The following is a 16852-nucleotide window of genomic DNA, read 5'->3' on the forward strand; positions in this document are numbered from 1 at the left end:
GGTTGGAGGCAAGGCCACGGTGCTGTTCCAGCGCTGCTCAGCCGCAGCCAAAACACGTGTTTTACCAACACCCTTCTAGCTACGAGTACAAAGCACAGCACTATAGGGGCTGCTGTGGGGTAATTTAACTGCACCCCAGCCAGAGCCAGTACAGAGACACTCAGCTAATTTTACTCCATTCACTTCTGTTCCTTCTTATGTTCCAATTTATTCTTAGGTTTATTGGAGTGGGACATGAACTGCAATTTGTTGATGCTTATCACTTTAGCACTGTAATGAATTTGAAAGTTTACTTAGAAAAACCCATTGTTCCCTTCAAGCTTTTTGTTCCCCTGTCCGTTTTTAATTTATGTTGATGCCATAAAACCTGGTATATTCTCACTGAAATGCTAGTGATGTTGAAGGTGGGAAAATGCTGTCAGATGGCATTTTTCAGAAAAGATTCCTTTTTGAGCATATGAATTTTGAAAATGAGTCAGATTTTCCCAAAGCTGTTTTTATAATGTTACTGATAAATTTGAGTCCATATTCTAATACAGGCAACAATGCATATTTGTGGTTTTGCACAGCTTAAAACTGGCATGTGCAATTGCAGTGGCTCTCTTTAACTTTCCTTTATGAATTTAAATTTAAAAAACTTGCTTTTACATACATTTCAGAACCAGTGACAATGATGCCAACGTTTATCTCCGAAAAAGGTCTCCTAATCCTTCTGAGGAGGTAAGTGTGTGGAAATTTATTTGTCACTGTTTCTCTGTTTCTCTTAAACTCCAAAAGTTCACACACTGTAAACAGGTCTACTCTCTCTATAAAGCTCTGTGACAGTATGCAAGTCTTGTGGCTTCTAATAATTTTAGTGCCAAAACCAGGCATAGCTTCTATATCTCCTAAATACATGGAACTGAATTTCACTGACCCTTGAACAAATCCCCAAAGGAGTCCCTCATACTACAATTAAATCTACTGTAACTTTGAATCTTGCTTTGTCATAACTGTATAGCTGCAACATTTTGCTTCTTTGAAGCTTCCTTTACTTGCTGCCCCAGTTTCTTTCAGTTTTTGCATTCTCTGTATGTATGTTGGTGCCCTGGTCCCAACCCTGCAAAAATGCTGTGTGTCTCCTGAAGAGCACTGTTTCTGAAAAACTGGGCTCTTTCCCTCTCCTTCACAGCAGCAGTGTTATATTCTCTCAGTAGCAGCAGCTAACCCTAAAAGAATTTTAGTTGTAACATGAAACTGCGTCCCTAATGACAGATGTGATTCATACTGGCTTCTTGAGAGCACACTATACAGCTGAGGTCTGGATTTTTACTTTTTAAGTCAGAAGAAAGGGACATTATCAGCAATCTGGTCACGCTGAGCAGGGATAGGAATATGGCTTTTTTCAGCACAAAAATAAAATTCTGACCATCTTGGAGTTTTAAAGAAATGCTGCCACCAATGTTCAGTGAAACTGAGGTTTCACACAGATTCTTTAGTTTTGCAACGCTGTCAAAGCTATTAGAAATACATATGAATGAGGGGAGCTTTATTCAACTGAGTGAAAGCAGTTGAAAGCAAAAAAATCTTCTTATTTCACAACTTTTTTCTTTTTCTGTGTGTGTATACTAGACTGCAGTGCTGGATGTGCTAACAGGGAATACATTTATAAGCACACTTTCATTTTAATTGAGCAAACAATTAGAAATACTCTGCATAAAATACACACACAATTACCACCTTTGTGACATGCTGAATTTTATTTTTGTTATATAATCTATTTCTTGTTTGTTTAAGGAAACCTATGGTGTAAATGAGCAGAAGATGACAGATATGGGCGAAAATACATTAATCATCAGGTGAGTGGTTCTTATTCAAAGAGTTTTGCGAGGAATCCATAAATCTAGGTACTACTGGCAGTGCTACAAAAGGAATTGGAAATTAATTATAATGGTAGCAACTGACTGGATGTCTTCTGTAGTGGCTCGGAGTCCATATTTCCTATAAGCATAAGATATGAAAGTTCATTATTGTTCAATCTGTCCCTTGACTAAAATGCTTTTTCTTGACTTGAGTTGAAAGATTCAGCTGTCTAAGCAGGAGTCTGAGTGTTCTCTCCACTTGGTGGATATGTCAGGCCCTCTAGCAGTGATGACTCTTTCTATGTTTGGAAGACTGTCAAGACAGTATTTAGTATGGTCAATGCTAGGGAAAATCAATAACTTCAGTGGAGGTCAGACCTCTCTGTTAGAGTGTGTGTGTGTGTGTGTGTGTTTAGTCTAGACTAGGGTGATGGGTCCTGAACACAGAGTGTGTATCCCTTTGGATACTAAATATCTATAAAAAACAAAGGATTGCTTTAGGTTTTCTCTCTTAGCTGATACTGAGTGGTACCTCTCAGTAGTTAAAATGATTGTTATATTTAAATGCAGAAAACACACAAAATATTATCAAGATCCACTGTCCTGGTCTCGCTTATGCTTCTGTTAAAAAAAAAACCAACATGAATAGCTGTTACAGTTATAGCTGTTTATGGATTGCTGGTATATTGAGCTAATTTTGGGTGATACTCAGGTATATATCCAGTATAACATCTGAGCAAGTAGGATAACTCAAGCCAGAAAAAAGGACTCATTAAAACAGGCCAAAACACATTTTTCTCCAAAAGTAGATTAGACCCAGAGGGTTATTCTTATAGTATTTTAAAATTATAAAACGAGTCTACCATCTTGTGCTTTTTTAAATAAGACCCTTCCTTGTCTTTGTGAGAGCTCAGTGGTGCCAGCAGAGTCCATTGGACTTTGCCCTTATGAACCACAGTTGGAAATTTGGAAAGTTCAAATTTTGGAGTTGTCCTGGAAAACCCCAACTGCTAGTTGGTTTCTGGAAGTTTTGGGCTTTTTCTGTTTAATATTCAGGTGTCTGACATAAGTAGCTCTGAAAGTAGATGATTTGGGGGAAGTATATTAAGTCAGATCCAGTGTATAAGCAAAATTGTGAAAGTTTGATTTGTGCTGCCCAGAGCTATGTTTACTGTTCTCAAAATAAAAGGGCATCTTTCTGACTGGTGGGAATCTCCTTATACTACCTGAGAATTTGTCCAGTTTTCTGAGGATTAATTGATATGTACAGTGGCTCTGGAAGGAACACACTGCTTTAGCCTGTTCTGCCCCTCCTAGTCTAGCTGGGACTCAGGCTGACTAGATTGAATTGGTTCTTTAAACTGCTGTCTGTTAGTCTGCCCTCTGATCTTCAAAGTAAACGTTAACAATGAAGGTTTTTTTTTCTTTTGCTTGCCTCTTATTGAATTATCTCCTGTTTACAGGAAGAAAAAGGACTCAGAAGCAAGTGAGACCCCACCACCAATTCACGAGATTACAATTTTTGAGCAGCCAGAGATATTTTACTTCATCATTTTCTTCTGGGTGCTGATCTACTGCCTTTTACTCCTTCCACAGCTTCTTAGCAACAAAGTTTGATCTGTGTGAGGTGTGGAAAAATAAAGGATGGTGGCTGGATTGCTTTGTGTATCTGCATATGAATATGTTCCTTCAGGTGAAGCACAAACAGAAATCCAGGACCTGGTATTTGTGTTTATTATCAGGTTGTCTTCAATTCCTCTACTGTTGTGCTATGACAGTGTCAAAGCACATTTTATATTATGATAACTGTGTAAATATATATAAAAATTACCTGATTTAGTAGACGCAATTTTGTACATTTGTGCCTTGCTTTATAAGATGCTAAATAAAACCAGATAATTATCGGTAGAAATATGAACAATTCAGAGCTCTAGTCTTCAAAAATTATTCTTCTGGCTTCATTTTCTTATGTAGGGCCTGACAGCTGTGGAAGAGGGGTAGTGTTGACTTGCCTCTGGATCTGGCCACCTGCAAGGGCAAGGCTAGAAATGCTTCTTCACGTTTTCCATTGAATTATTTGGAAGAGTTGGAGACAGAGCAGAACTACAGGTAGTGAAATACAGATCAGGAATTACAGTTCCAGTAGCAAATCCAGTGGAGCAGCAAAATCAGGTTGAGGGTTTATTGGGGTAGGAGAGTTCGATTTTTTTAGGATTTAAATTCACTTTGGTCCTGCACCTTTTGTTAGGTTTGGTCCAAAGGAATAAACTGGGTGTGGAGAAGTGTGAAGCACTGTGCAAGTTTCGAGCTGGCTTCCTGCCAAGTCCCCGAAACTCGACAACAAGGACCTGCCTCCCAGAGAGGGAAAAGAAAAAAAACCAAGCAGCCAAAGCTATAGCAAATATATATATATATATATATATATATATATTACATATGAGACAGATACACAAAAGGAGAATACCACACACAGAAGGGGGGGGGGGGGGGGGGGGAAGGGGAAGGGAGAAGGACAAAAAGGGGCAAGGACCGAACAAGCCAACCAGCCGACCGAAGGCAAACTAGCAAAAATCTCACCACTTCCCTTCGAACAGGCAGGATGGCTAGACACGGCCCAAGGCTCTCCCCTCACGCGTGGCAGATAACGGTAGTCACTGTAGGCCTCAGCTCCAGATAAACCAGACCAAAACAGGGACCCGCCGTTCTCGAACCTCGCCGGAGAGGAAGAGGGCGAGATGCCTCCCGCTGGCCTTATTTATACCTCAAGTTACGTAAAGGAATAGCATGGAATACTTCCGTGATCACTTTTCTAGTTCCTTCCTGGTTACAAGTTGGTCTCCAGGAAGGCCTAGAGTGAAACCACCACATTCTCCACCCCTTATTCCATACTATTTCTTTACGTAACACCTATGTCTCACGTTCGTCTACATCCCGCGCATATATATACACATTTGCATATATATATATATATATAGTTCTTGTTGGTCTCTCGGCACAGTTGTCTCGTCATTGGAAAATCAATATCGATGTCAGTTCAGTCCAGATCTTTGGTCTCCTCAGTCACCATTACAGTTCTGATTTATGGCTGTTTCATCACTGGACTGTCTCATCACCGGATACCAGCAACAGCTTAGTTCAGGTCTCTCTCTCATCTGGTGACTGGCTTCCTGTAAAAACACAACTTAGGACATACAATTAGTTTTTCCCCAAGGCTAAGTTTCCTTGAGGCACACACTGGATGACTCCATCCTTCCTCATTACCCACCACGTATGTCCTGGCCCTTGAGCAAAGACAATCCCACGAATGGGTTTGTCTTGGCCTGAGGCAGGGGTAACCCAAACAGCTTTCCCTAGCATTCCCCTCAAATGGATTGCTGGAACTTTATCTCCATCAACAATGTGAAGGGATTCTGCCTGTGCAGGGCCAGCTCGATTGACAGAACCCCTGGTGTTAACTAGCCAGGTAGCCTTGGCTAAGTTCTTGTCCCAGTTTTTATAAGTCCCCTCACCTAATAACTTTAGAGTGGTCTTCAATAATCCGTTATATCTCTCAACCTTCCCAGCAGCTGGTGCATGATATGGAATGTGGTATACCCATTCGATACCATGTTCCCTCGCCCAAGTGGTGACTAATCCATTTTTGAAATGAGTCCCGTTGTCCGACTCAATACGTTCTGGGGTCCCGTGTCGCCACAGGACTTGCTTTTCAAGGCCCAGAATGGTATTCCGGGCCGTTGCGTGGGGCACTGAAAAAGTCTCTAACCATCCCGTTGTTGCTTCCACCATGGTAAGTACATAGCACTTACCTTGGCGGGTCTGTGGCAGTTTGATATAATCAACCTGCCATGCCTCTCCATACTTATACTTATCCCATCGTCCACCATACCACAGGGGTTTCAGTCTTTTCGCCTGCTTAATAGCGGCACAAGTCTCACAATCATGGATAACTTCAGAAATGATATCCATGGTTAAATCCACCCCTCGGTCTCGTGCCCATCTGTGGGTGGCATCTCGGCCTTGATGACCGCAAGCATCATGGGCCCATCGAGCCAGAAACAGCTCTCCCTTCTGCTGCCAGTCTAGGTCTACTTGTGACACCCCTATCTGTGCAGCTCGGTCCGCTTCTCTGTTGTTATTATGTTCTTCATTAGCTCGCTTTTTGGACACATGGGCGTCTACATGGTGGACTCTCACATTCAGACTCTTCGCTCTGGCAGCGATGTCCTGCCACAAGTCAGCAGCCCAGATGGGTTTTCCTCCACGCCTCCAGTTCATCTTCTTCCATCGCTCTAACCATCCCCATAGAGCATTGGCTATCATCCACGAGTCTGTGTAGAGGTAGAGTCTCGGCCAACCTTCTCGTTCAGCAATGTCCAGGGCCAATTGGACGGCTTTGAGTTCCGCAAATTGACTCGACTCGCCTTGACCCTCAGCGGCTTCTGCCACTCGTCGGGTGGGATTCCAAACGGCCGCTTTCCACTTCCGGTTCCTTCCTACAATTCGGCAAGAACCATCAGTGAAAAGGGCATAACGCCTTTCTTCATCTGGCAGCTGATCAAATGGCGGAGCTTCCTCGGCTCGGCTCACTGGCTCTTCTTCTTCTGCCAGACTGAAGTTCCCACCTTCAGGCCAATTGGTTATGATTTCCAAGATGCCGGGGCGATTCGAGTTCCCGATTCGGACACGTTGTGTAATCAAAGCCATCCACTTGCTCCACGTGGCATCGGTGGCATGATGCGCAGGGGGCACCTTCCCTTTGAACATCCAGCTCAAGACGGGTAATCGGGGTGCCAGGAAGAGCTGTGCTTCGGTACCAATTACCTCTGAAGCTGCTCGTATACCTTCATACGCCGCTAAGATTTCCTTTTCCACAGGGGTGTAATTGGCCTCAGAACCTCTGTAGCTTCGGCTCCAGAAACCCAGTGGTCGCCCTCGCGTCTCGCCAGGCACCTTTTGCCAGAGGCTCCAGGAGGGACCTTTATCTCCAGCTGCAGAGTAGAGCACATTCTTTACATCTGGTCCCATTCTAACTGGTCCAAGAGCCACGGCATGTGCAATTTCTTGCTTGATCTGCCTGAAAGCTTGTTGTTGCTCCGGACCCCACTGGAAATTGTTCTTTTTACGGGTCACAAAGTAAAGAGGGCTCACAATCTGACTGTATTCTGGGATATGCATCCTCCAGAAGCCTATGGCTCCCAGAAAAGCTTGGGTTTCTTTCTTGTTTGTGGGGGGAGCCATTGCTACAATCTTGTTGATGATGTCTGTTGGTATCTGGCGTCGTCCATCTTGCCATTTCACCCCTAGGAATTGGATCTCTCGGGCAGGTCCCTTGACTTTGCTCTTCTTGATAGCGAAACCGGCCTCGAGGAGAATCTGGATGATCGTCTGTCCTTTTTTGAAAACTTCTTCTGCTGTATCCCCCCATACAATGATGTCATCGATGTACTGGATGTGTTCGGGAGCCTTACCCTTCTCTAGTGTGACCTGGATCAGTCCATGACAGATGGTTGGACTGTGTTTCCACCCCTGGGGCAGTCGATTCCAGGTGTATTGAACGCCCCTCCAGGTGAAAGCAAACTGTGGCCTGCACTCTGCCGCTAAAGGAATGGAGAAAAACGCGTTGGCTATGTCGATGGTGGCGTACCACTTTGCTGTCTTGGACTCCAACTCATATTGGAGCTCCAACATATCTGGCACGGCAGCACTCAACGGTGGCGTAACTTCATTTAAGCCACGATAGTCCACAGTCAGTCTCCACTCTCCATCGGATTTACGCACAGGCCAGATGGGGCTGTTGAAGGGTGAATGGGTTCTGCTGACCACCCCTTGGCTCTCCAACTTTCGGATCATTTTGTGGATAGGGATCACAGCATCTCGGTTTGTCCGATACTGTCGTCTGTGTACAGTTGTTGTGGCTATTGGCACTTCTTGATCTTTAACTCGTAGTAATCCTACAATGGAAGGGTCTTCTGAAAGGCCAGGAAGGGCAGACAATTGCTTGGACCCCTCTTCAATCACCGTGGCTACACCAAAAGCCCACCGGTACCCTTTCGGGTCCTTGAAGTATCCTCTTCTTAGGTAGTCCATACCAAGGATGCAAGGGGCTTCTGGCCCCGTCACAATGGGACGCTTTTCCCATTGGTCTCCCGTCAAGCTCATGTCCGCCTCTACTACTGACAATTCTTGAGACCCTCCTGTCACTCCAGAAATAGTAACAGTCTCGGTACTCTTATACTCCGAAGGCATTACAGTACACTGGGCTCCAGTATCTATCAAGGCCTGGTATCTCTGAGGATCCGATGTGCCAGGCCATCGGACCCACACAGCCCAGTAAACCCGGTTATCTTCTTGGTCCCTCTCCTTCTCCTGGCAGAAGGCAGGGCCCCTCTACTGGTCTTGATCAGAGCATTCGTCGTCAGAGTTTGACTTTGACTTCTTAGACTTTTTGCCATTGTCGAAGTGGACCTCCATCTTCTCGTGTTTCGGCGATCGCAGTTTCTCTTCTAAGAAATCTCCATCTACTACATAGACAACTTTCTTGTCAGTCTTCTTTCGCTTCAGCTCCCTCACTCTAGCTTCAAGCTTAGAAGTGGGTTCACCATCCCACTTCTTCATGTTTTCTCCTTTACTACGAAGGTATGCCCATAGTTGGTTACGTGACCCACGCTTAGAGTTCTCTTTCCTTCGACGTGTGAATGACAGGGATCGTGAGCAAGATCGAGACCAGGATCGAGGTCTAGGCCGAGGTCGTCTTTGTCGGTCCCGCCGTGATCTTCCCATTGGCCTTTCTTGGTAATCTCTATACCTTCTGTCCTCTCTGTCTCTAAGGTCGTCCTCATATCTGGAATATTCATAATCTCTCTCCGTTCTTTCCCTATCGTAGGTGCGTCGGTACAGGGGATTGAAGGAGTCTTCCATATTTTCCTCGATGGTTCTTATCCAAGCACACATAGTGTCCACGCTTGGTTCATCCATCTTTGGATTATATACGGGTATCAAGCAGGAAATATATGGTTTAGGGGCACCTTGAATTACCTTTTTCCACATTGGTTGCGTGCAGGGAACATTCTCAGGAACTTGGATATCATAATAATCTGGATCAGAATAGATGATCTCCAGCATGGCCAATTCCCGTAGGTATTGGATGCCTTCTTCCGCAGTCCTCCACCTTCTTGAAGAACTCTTCAGGGACTCCTTAAATGGGTATTTCACTCTCACCGCGTGGAGTATTCGGAGCCAAAGACTGGACGCCATTTTCTCCCTCCCCATTTCTTGCTCTATCACAGGGTCTCGAGCAATGGATCCCAACTGTCGTGCTTCATCACCTTCAATTACATGACTATCAGCTCCCTTGTCCCAGCATCGCACCAGCCAGGTGAGGACTTCTTCACCAGGCAAGCGCATATAATCTCTCCGTAAATCTCGAAGCTCTCTTGTGGTCAGTGATTGTGTAATTTCGCTTTCTCGCATAATTTCTTGTCCATCTCTCCCACGTAGAATCTTTTCCACCTCTCTCTTTACTCTTCCACTCCTACGTGGGACTGCTCCCACTTCCTCCCTATATCTCTCATGTGGAGGTGGAGACTGAGCATGCCGTGGGGATAAGCTTCTATATTGTTCACGCCGCGGAGATGGTTTCCTATGCCGTTCATACCGTGGGGATGGACTCCTATGCCGTTCACGCCGCGGAGATGGACTTCCACGTCGTTCATACCGTGGGGATGGACTCCTACGCTGTTCGCGCCGCGGAGATGGACTTCTGCGTCGTTCACGCCGTGGAGATGGACTTCTATGCCATTCACGCCGTGGGGATGGACTCCTGCGTCGTTCGCGATACCCAGCGGGTGGAGGTAGTGAGTAATCTTTCACGTGGTGAGATAAGGGCCTCTTCCTCCAATCATTCACACCTCCAAGAGAAGGTTGGGTCTGGAGGGGTAGGGATAATTCCCCCTCCAATTGAGGGGGATGCTTTGGCTCCTTCTTTGCGTCTTTTGTAACACTGAATGTGTAGTCAGGATATAAATCATCAAGCGACAATATACCACCGGCCGTTTGTACTGTTGCTTTCTTTTCTCTTGATGCTGTTCTGTATTCCTTTGGGCGTGCCCCTAGTTCTCTTGGACGTGCTCCTTCCCGTGTAACCGTTTCTTCCTCTCTGGTACCTGCTTCTTCTCTTCCAATCGCTCCTTCCTCAGTCACAACCACTACTTCCTCTCTCGCAGTCGCGCCTTCATCACTTGCTGTTGCTCCTTCTCCCATTGCTGCCGCTCCTTCGTCCACTACATCTTGAGTGAATTGGATAGGTTCTTCTGTTCCTTCTTCTTCTTCTTCTTCTTCTCTTTCTTCTGTGCGTTCTGGTTGGGGAGATGAGTCTGTAAGTTCCTTGATCTCTCTTACCCACGTCTTCTTCTTCTTCACAGGGGCAATGATGACCTTCCGGTTCTTAGCTTGAGTCCCGGTTCTAGTGGGCTTAGTAGAAATGGCATTGACTTCAAGTTGTGTTTGGACTCCAACTTCTGTGGACCTAATAGGGACATCACTGGTTTCAAGTGGCGTGGTTTGGGTTTCTGTGTCGACCTTAACCCTTTGAAGGTGGTCTATGGCAGCTCGATAAGCATTAGCCAGGCCCCAGCACAAAGCGGAGAATTGCATATTCGGATCTTTGTAGGAAAAACACCCTTCTGCCAAACAGTGGGCCATCTCACCAGAATCAAACATTTGTTCTGGTGTGAACTCCCAATTAATGGGGGGTGACACATGTCCTACTAATCTACCGAAATCTTCCCAAGCTCCATGCCACCCGGGGACTGGCCTGTCTGCAGCCCTTTCCAAAGTTCCAGCGAGTCCCTTTGAGGTGTGATCTTTCCTACAAGAGGGAAGGCAACGGAACCCCATTCTTCCAAGTTTAAGTAGCACTTCCAGTACCTTTATCAATGACAGTACTGTTGCAATAAGATTTATATAGTAATTAGAGCCGATTTTAACCATGGGGATTTCCTTTACCAAACCTTCGATGTCAAAATTAAAGGATGGAAGCAATTTGTTCCATCCATCCTCAAGGTCTGGACGTCTCCCTATACGGTAGCCTAACACAGGTGTAAAGGTGGCTAGAATTATAAGACAAATTAATGAAATAGCCATTGTTTTTTGTTATTATTTCTTCTTGATCCCAAAACAAACCTTTGTTTATATAAACAAAGTTTCCTTGGCTGCTTTCCCAGACTCTGGCAGTGTTCCCAGACCTGTTCCCAAAACAATAGATTGGTTTTGCAAAACAACACCGAGCTTGGCTGTCTTCCTGGAAAAACGTTTATCAAAACAAGCCAAACTTAACCAAAATATCCCACTTCTGACACCAAAAAATGTTGTGCAAGTTTCGAGCTGGCTTCCTGCCAAGTCCCCGAAACTCGACAACAAGGACCTGCCTCCCAGAGAGGGAAAAGAAAAAAAACCAAGCAGCCAAAGCTATAGCAAATATATATATATATATATATATATATATATTACATATGAGACAGATACACAAAAGGAGAATACCACACACAGAAGGGGGGGGGGGGGGGGGAAGGGGAAGGGAGAAGGACAAAAAGGGGCAAGGACCGAACAAGCCAACCAGCCGACCGAAGGCAAACTAGCAAAAATCTCACCACTTCCCTTCGAACAGGCAGGATGGCTAGACACGGCCCAAGGCTCTCCCCTCACGCGTGGCAGATAACGGTAGTCACTGTAGGCCTCAGCTCCAGATAAACCAGACCAAAACAGGGACCCGCCGTTCTCGAACCTCGCCGGAGAGGAAGAGGGCGAGATGCCTCCCGCTGGCCTTATTTATACCTCAAGTTACGTAAAGGAATAGCATGGAATACTTCCGTGATCACTTTTCTAGTTCCTTCCTGGTTACAAGTTGGTCTCCAGGAAGGCCTAGAGTGAAACCACCACAAGCACATACATGCTCACTGCTTCACAGGAGTGGTCATATGGGAAATCTTAGCCCAGAAACTGAAGTGTTTTAAAAGTACCTCAGTGCTTCTGAGTCTGCTTCTGCTTCATTTTTGCTGCTGCTTTTACTTAGCAGATCACGGGAAAATGTCTCTTTTTTGAAGATATAAAAAACAATAGGTCACCTAATTTGCTAAGGCTACTCTTAAGGCACAAGTGTATGGTAAAAGGATTAGAAATAGCCTTTAAGTGTCCAAATCAATAGAGAAAGAAATGACAGGTATAAAACTAAATACAGAGAAATGCTGACAGCCAACACTGACTTTCTAGTGCAACTAAGAGACTCCTGTGGCTTTTCCATAGGCACAGTTGAGCCACTTCTGCCTCTTGTAATTTTTGTCCACATCAGTGATCACTTTAGGATATTTGACTTAGGATTTTTCCAGACAAGGTGTAACCCATGCTTTGGAGAACAAAAGAGAAGTCTTCAAATTCAATTTAATACCAGTAACTTTTCTCTATGTGACTTTTTGTGAAGTCACTGCTTTTCAAATCTTTCCTATTCTGTCCTTTCACTGTTGACTAGATCTGGATTCACCCCATGAACCTAAAAATAAGATCTACTGTGCTTGGTGAGGAACAGATCCAAATGTCCCAACTTAATTCAATGTAAATCAACATAAGTAAAAAAATACATTCTTTATCTTGCTGATGAAAGTGCTCAGCATTTTGAGTCATCTGATTTTGTGATCTATGAACTTGTTTGTGCTTGTTGTTGAAGACAGTGATACTTTCTTCCAAAAGAAAACCTTTATTAGATTTTTTGAAAATGCTTTCTGGAAGTAGGCTAAAATGGAATATTGAAAGGCTAGTGCTTTTCCCTCTGAAAGAATAAAACTTAAAACAAGAAACATTATATCCTTATCCTTAAAACCAAGGAATACTAGGCTGGGGTATGGCATCTATTTAATTGCAGCAAGTAGCAGTGTACATTAGTTCGGAGTGAAAGTGTTGACAGCTCTTCATTATGTTTCACTCTTCACAGGCTCCTTTGGTTTATGACAACCTTTTCTGACTTTGTATCTTTACTCACTGACCCTTCCATATTTATAGATCTTGAGCAGAGGTTACCTGGAATTGGATTACAGTCTCTTCATATAACTTTATAGCTATGAAAGTTCAGTCAAGTAAAGTATGCTCTCTTCTGTCTTCTTCTTTCTAAGATTATTAATCAGGATAAGAAGCTCTTTGGATGTCTTATCCATCCATGAAGAATGGAAAGGTGGGAATGCAGTGATGCTGGCAATTTCATTACACAGTATTTTCATCCAAGAGGGAAAAAACCCAAGGTTTTCTTTGTTACCTCCCACTGATGAACAGTGACTGAAACATTGAAATGAGCAGTTTAAATGTCAAACAGCATCCAGCAGTTGTCTTGGTCATCTCACCCAGTGTTTCAGCTGATACACACTTTCCATCCTATCCCACTGAGAGACAAAGATTGCTTCTTCCATTCAAAATAGATGAAAAAAAATACTAAATTAGTCCATGACACTTGGTGTTATGCTGCTTTCCATTTTGGGGTTTGTTTGGTCGTAGGTTTGCTATAACAGAGGCAGTGTACCTTACCCAGCCATTCCATGGGTGAGAAGATCACAGGTGAAGAGTTAAGAGTGATGATACTGGTATTGTCAACTGTGCATGAAAGAAAAGTCTGAATTCTTCAGGAGTTTTGCTTTTACCTGGAACTGCAAAGAGTGACATCTGCATAAGAAGCAGTTTCCCCCCACTTAAATTGACTTGTGAGCCTGCATCTCTTCTTCCACGGTCCAAGATCCAATCCCTCAATGCAAGTGCCCTGTTCTGAAAACAGTGCTTGTTGTTGGGCTTTGTGGCCTGTTCTGAGCTACTGTCTAAAAGCCTGATTGTGAAACATTCTGTATGGCAAAGCCTATTTTAACTTGCTGCCTAGAGAACTGGCTTGAGGGAGTGGGGGTTTAAAGGCTGGTGGGCAGTCTGTTGTCTACCCATTTTCCATCAGATATGTGCGCTGTCAGAATAAGGAAGTTTTTCCTGAATTTTTGACTGGGTTTTTGAAAAATGCCAACCTTAAACTGACCACATTTGGTAGTTCAATTTAGCAGCAGAATTCAGATGGACAAGGGTACTGATCTGTTAAGACTGTTTCTAAAACCCACTGGTTTTGAGCAAATGTGGGTAGCAGATTATTGTGAAGTGTAAGTGAGAGGAAGTGTTTGAGGATCATTGGATAAAGGATGTTTGGTGTTCACAGAAGCACCATTAAAGGGCAAGTGACAACTATAAAAGGATGGTTCAATGTCATTGTAGTCATGTAACTTAACTGCAAAGTGTTTCATTGTGATTTTATAGAAAGTGCAAGGAAAGATACACTATTAAAGACAGAACCCCACAAAACATTTATGGGGCAGATGACTAAGAGCTGAGGAAATGAGTTAAACAGTCACATAAACTACAAACTGACCTGGATATAGCCTTTGCCAAATTGTAGGAAATTTTCAGTACAATGGTAGGGGAAGCACAGATTACAGTAAAAAATGACAATCAGTTTTCAATGCCATGAATATTTTTGAGGGATTGAGCTCTAAAATGTATTTTTATTCAGTTTCTAGATTGTAATGAATGTGTCTACAGAATTTTATGCAGAGCTTGAGAGTTCAGCTGTTTGAAAATGATTTTTTTTATATAGCAGTGATTATTTTATCTATATATTTAATAGAACTGTAAAACCATTTTAAGAGTACCTGTAAAATTCTGTGTATGTGATACGATTATTTATTAATTATGACTCATGAGAATGAACGTTAAGCTATGCATTGGTTGTGTCATCCATTTGAAAACTGGAAATTGCAAGCTGGAGAAGAGTTTTTAATGAACAGCAGACTTGAAAAGCAGGGGAAATGATTGAATATAATTGTGTGACTCTTGAAGCTGCATAGCAATATGTTATTTTGTGATGTTAAACTTTCAGCTACAGTTGCAAAATATACTGAGTGATTAAGCTACTTTCTTCCATTAAAACTTCCGGAGGCTGAAATTTCTACATGGTGATATTTGGTGTCTAAACACACTTAAATCCTCTACGTCTTCTGGACACTCTCAGTTTACTCCAGCTCAGTATGACTGTAACTTCTTTAATCAAGTAATGCTCCATTGAGTTTATGGGGGTACCATGCAATACCCATTGGGTTTCTTTAGGGTTCTCTGCAACAATCCTCACAAAATCAGAGCTGTAGGAGATTAATCTGGCCAGCGCATGTGGTATCACATTCACCCATCTAACATGATAATAACTGTGCATTATCACTTATGCTAGCTTTAAATACTTGGAGTCCCTTCTTGCCAAGCACAAATGTGAATGCATCCAGTGATGTGTTCACTTCCTCTACTTCTGTGGAAGTCAATGCAACACATCTGTGTGCTAAGCACACACTACAGGACCTGGCCCCGAGGGCACTTAAATCAACATTAACCACATAGACCAGGAAGTCCCTGAAGCCTATGCAATGCCCTTAGTGCTGGATCCCCTCAAAAATCCAACATACACCAACCATACCACTCACTTCAGTTACCTCCCCTTGTACACAGAGCATTTGTTTGTCTAAATTCTGCAGGATCAACCCTCTAAAGAGGAAGTTAGAAGAGCAGCAGGGAACAGATAACTGGAAGATGAAGATGAGGTTTCAGGCTGGGATATGGCCATGGAAGTTTCCAAACTGCTACAGCTGAAAGCTCACACCCTGACAACAGGTTGCCTGCTGTTTCCATTGAGCTGTTTCCATAGGTAGCAGATCTGAATGGAGGTAAAAACCCCTAACTTCTTTGTATTTCTGCATTGTGCAGTTTTTTGTCAGGTAAATTACTTCCAATTCTTTCCCTCGGAACACCACTGATAACAATAATTTGCATTATCCCAACTTAGGATCATTCACATTCCAGGTTTGTATATAAACAGGACATACAGTATGGCTTGTTCCCAGCCACACCACACCAAGATTGTGAAGCTGTTCGTGCAGGAGGATGGGAGGTGCATGCACATTAAATGATATGGAAAAGTCATGTTCTGAGCGGCACAGCTGTCCATTGCTCTACACAACTTCAGAGCCCATGAAGGGTTAAAAATTAAACCTTATTTTTTCAAATGCCATAGTCATTTCAGGGTTATCTTAACTGAAATTGTGGAACATGAAAGTATTTCTTTCCTCCACTAAATGTAACACATGGTAAACTTCCTTCCACCTCAGTGGTACTTTCGATGACTCTTTTCCAGGCAGCTGCTGCTGCTGATACTGGAAAATGAGACCCAGTTATTTTTTCCCCATAGGGGAGGAATATCTACATTTATGTCTCTAGAACATAAAATTAATGAGTGATTAATAAATTTTTTTCTTCATGAAAACGGTTAGAAGGACCAATAAAAATAATTTTATCTTTGTGAGAAATACTAAAATCTATCATTCCAGGAAAGACTATTTACTTGCCTTCACTGCTATGTTCAGGTCAGGTAATATTTTATTCCCCCAATGGTTTCATGACTTTCACTGGGCCTTCCTGGAATTTCTTTGATTCACAGAATAGATTTGCTGTGTGTCCAAGGACCAATTTGTACAGGGGGGTCCTGGTCCACAGCTGTGATTAAGACTGTAACAGAAAATCACCATTGTTTACTTCAAAATGACTGGTTTGATGTAAATCAAGTGACTTTCAAAGTATATGCTGCTCAGTTTTTGAGAGAAGCAATGCAGTCATGTTTTAATGCCAAATAAGTTACACAAGTCAAATAAGAATTTTTATTGTAATAAAAAATTCAACTTCTGCTTTTATCTTGAACAAAACATTTTAGTAGGCATACCACTTTGTGCTATTGTATACTGCTTTGTAAAAAGCTGAATAAACTGTTTTACCCTTTCTTGTTAAAGTTCTCCAGTTTAAAATGTAAAGTGCTAGTTTGCTAAAGAGTTTATGAGGAACTTCATCCTAAATAAATAATTTGTAAGTAAGGAATGTAATATTTAAAATACATGTTCCTCTTTGGC

The 16852-nt window shown here is 43.0% G+C and overlaps 2 protein-coding genes across 3 annotated transcripts in view; one reads left to right on the forward strand and one right to left on the reverse strand.

Moving 5' to 3' along the window:
* CLMN (calmin) overlaps nucleotides 1-4128 on the forward strand; it is a 70914-nt gene extending 66786 nt beyond the window's left edge. Inside the window, exons 11-13 of the mRNA XM_051806436.1 lie at nucleotides 660-720; nucleotides 1777-1838; nucleotides 3305-4128. Coding sequence (XP_051662396.1) covers nucleotides 660-720; nucleotides 1777-1838; nucleotides 3305-3458 — 277 coding nt within the window. The 3' untranslated portion in view covers nucleotides 3459-4128. The remainder of the gene's footprint in view (nucleotides 1-659; nucleotides 721-1776; nucleotides 1839-3304) is intronic.
* A 748-nt stretch (nucleotides 4129-4876) lies between these two features.
* Nucleotides 4877-10391, reverse strand: LOC127479459 (uncharacterized protein YagA-like). 2 transcript variants are annotated; one of them, XM_051806449.1, is made up of 3 exons: nucleotides 10243-10391; nucleotides 5351-6431; nucleotides 4877-5008 (listed from the first exon to the last, which is right to left on the reverse strand). In XM_051806449.1, exons 2-3 carry the CDS (start codon nucleotides 6159-6161, stop codon nucleotides 4977-4979), a joined length of 843 nt encoding a protein of 280 aa, XP_051662409.1. In that variant the 5' UTR covers nucleotides 6162-6431; nucleotides 10243-10391; the 3' UTR covers nucleotides 4877-4976. The 2 variants fall into 2 exon arrangements, with proteins under 2 accessions (XP_051662409.1, XP_051662408.1); XM_051806448.1 differs by having other exon boundaries at nucleotides 4877-6431.
* Between the last annotated feature and the right edge of the window lie 6461 nt (nucleotides 10392-16852).

This window comes from Manacus candei, unplaced genomic scaffold, assembly GCF_025592945.1.
Source record: "Manacus candei isolate 608988 ecotype Guabito, Panama unplaced genomic scaffold, ASM2559294v1 h1tg000067l, whole genome shotgun sequence".
NCBI classification, from domain to species: Eukaryota; Metazoa; Chordata; class Aves; order Passeriformes; family Pipridae; genus Manacus; species Manacus candei.

What these genes read in the sequence shown, in the direction of transcription:
- LOC127479459 (XM_051806448.1), bottom strand. Translation starts at nt 6,161, where the DNA reads ATGATAGCCAATGCTCTATGGGGATGGTTAGAGCGATGGAAGAAGATG.